The following is a 1,149-nucleotide window of genomic DNA, read 5'->3' on the forward strand; positions in this document are numbered from 1 at the left end:
AGGGCGCCGTGGTGCCGGTGCAGAGCCCCGGTGAGTTCCAGGTAAGTGGGGCCACCCTGGGGTGCAGGGTGACTGCGGGCGTGCATCAGCCCCCCAGACCCCACCTTCCCCCGCAGATCAGCTTTGAGATCACCACACGGAGGTGGCCAGTGGAGGGGACAGTGGCACTGGATGACATCGTGTACAGCGCCAGGGGGGGCTGCCATTCCAGCCCGGAGAGTCCAGTGGAAGGTGCGTGGGGGCCAGTTCCGGCTGTGAAAGGTCAACCCAGAGCTGCCCAGGGTGCTGGGCTGAGGCTGGAGGCAGCTCTCTGGGCAGTGAGTCAAGCCTGACGGCATTTCCTCTCCCTGCAGAGAAACCCTCTGGCAGCTTCGTGGCAGAGGTGGTGCTCAGCCTGCTCCTGGCCCTCATCATCGTGGCGCTGGTGGCTGCTGGGGGCTGGTACTGGCTGAAGCCACGAGGGCTGGCGAGCAGGACACCGGCAGAGAGTAACAGTCCCCAGGGCTTTGACAACATCACCTTCCGAGATGTAAGGACAGGGTGAAGGACTTTGCTGATTACCCCAGCTGTGCCAAAACAGCGTTTTCCTAAAAGCTCAGCAAATGCCAGCGGGTTCTCCCTGACCCCGCGTTCCGCCAACGTGACAGGGAGGTGCAAAGGGCTCTGCCTCTTATCTGCTTATTGACAAACAAGTGACCTGGAGCTGTAGGACTGGCCTAAAAATGCTGCTGCCACAGGCAGCTGCTCCAGAAAGAGCTGAGTGTGCTCCCACCCCCGAGCCTTGTGGGAAGGGGATCTGACAAACCTGGCTCATCCTCACTCAGCCAGCACTCAAATTTGTGCGAGGTGGCTTAAGCTGCAGGTCCCTTGGATAGATGTGGTGCCATCTGCAGCAGAGCCACCAGCCCCAGCATGGACTCCAATAACAAACCTGGAGCCCCGTGGGCGCCCGGGGGGTTTGGTGCCTCTGCCAGGGTCACAGGGGGCTGACACACAGATCGTCCTCACTGCAGCCTGGAAGAAATCCTGGTGTTTCACAGCAGACAGCCCATGTTCATCATCAATTCCCACTCACCTTTCTTTGCAGGACAAGGTCATTATATCTCCAAGGGAGGAGGAGGAGGCTTGAAATCAGCAGCCAGCAGCAGG

General features: G+C 60.1%; 1 protein-coding gene across 1 annotated transcript in view; it reads left to right on the top strand.

Annotated features, from left to right (window-relative positions):
- Positions 1-1,149, top strand: part of MAMDC4 (MAM domain containing 4) — a 13,065-nt gene extending 11,916 nt beyond the window's left edge. Inside the window, exons 25-28 of the mRNA XM_017733417.1 lie at positions 3-41; positions 117-231; positions 354-529; positions 1,088-1,149. Of these exons, the coding sequence (XP_017588906.1) occupies positions 3-41; positions 117-231; positions 354-529; positions 1,088-1,129 (372 nt within the window). The 3' untranslated portion in view covers positions 1,130-1,149. The remainder of the gene's footprint in view (positions 1-2; positions 42-116; positions 232-353; positions 530-1,087) is intronic.

The sequence above is a fragment of the Corvus brachyrhynchos genome, unplaced genomic scaffold, assembly GCF_000691975.1.
Source record: "Corvus brachyrhynchos isolate BGI_N302 unplaced genomic scaffold, ASM69197v1 scaffold1005, whole genome shotgun sequence".
NCBI lineage: Eukaryota > Metazoa > Chordata > Aves > Passeriformes > Corvidae > Corvus > Corvus brachyrhynchos.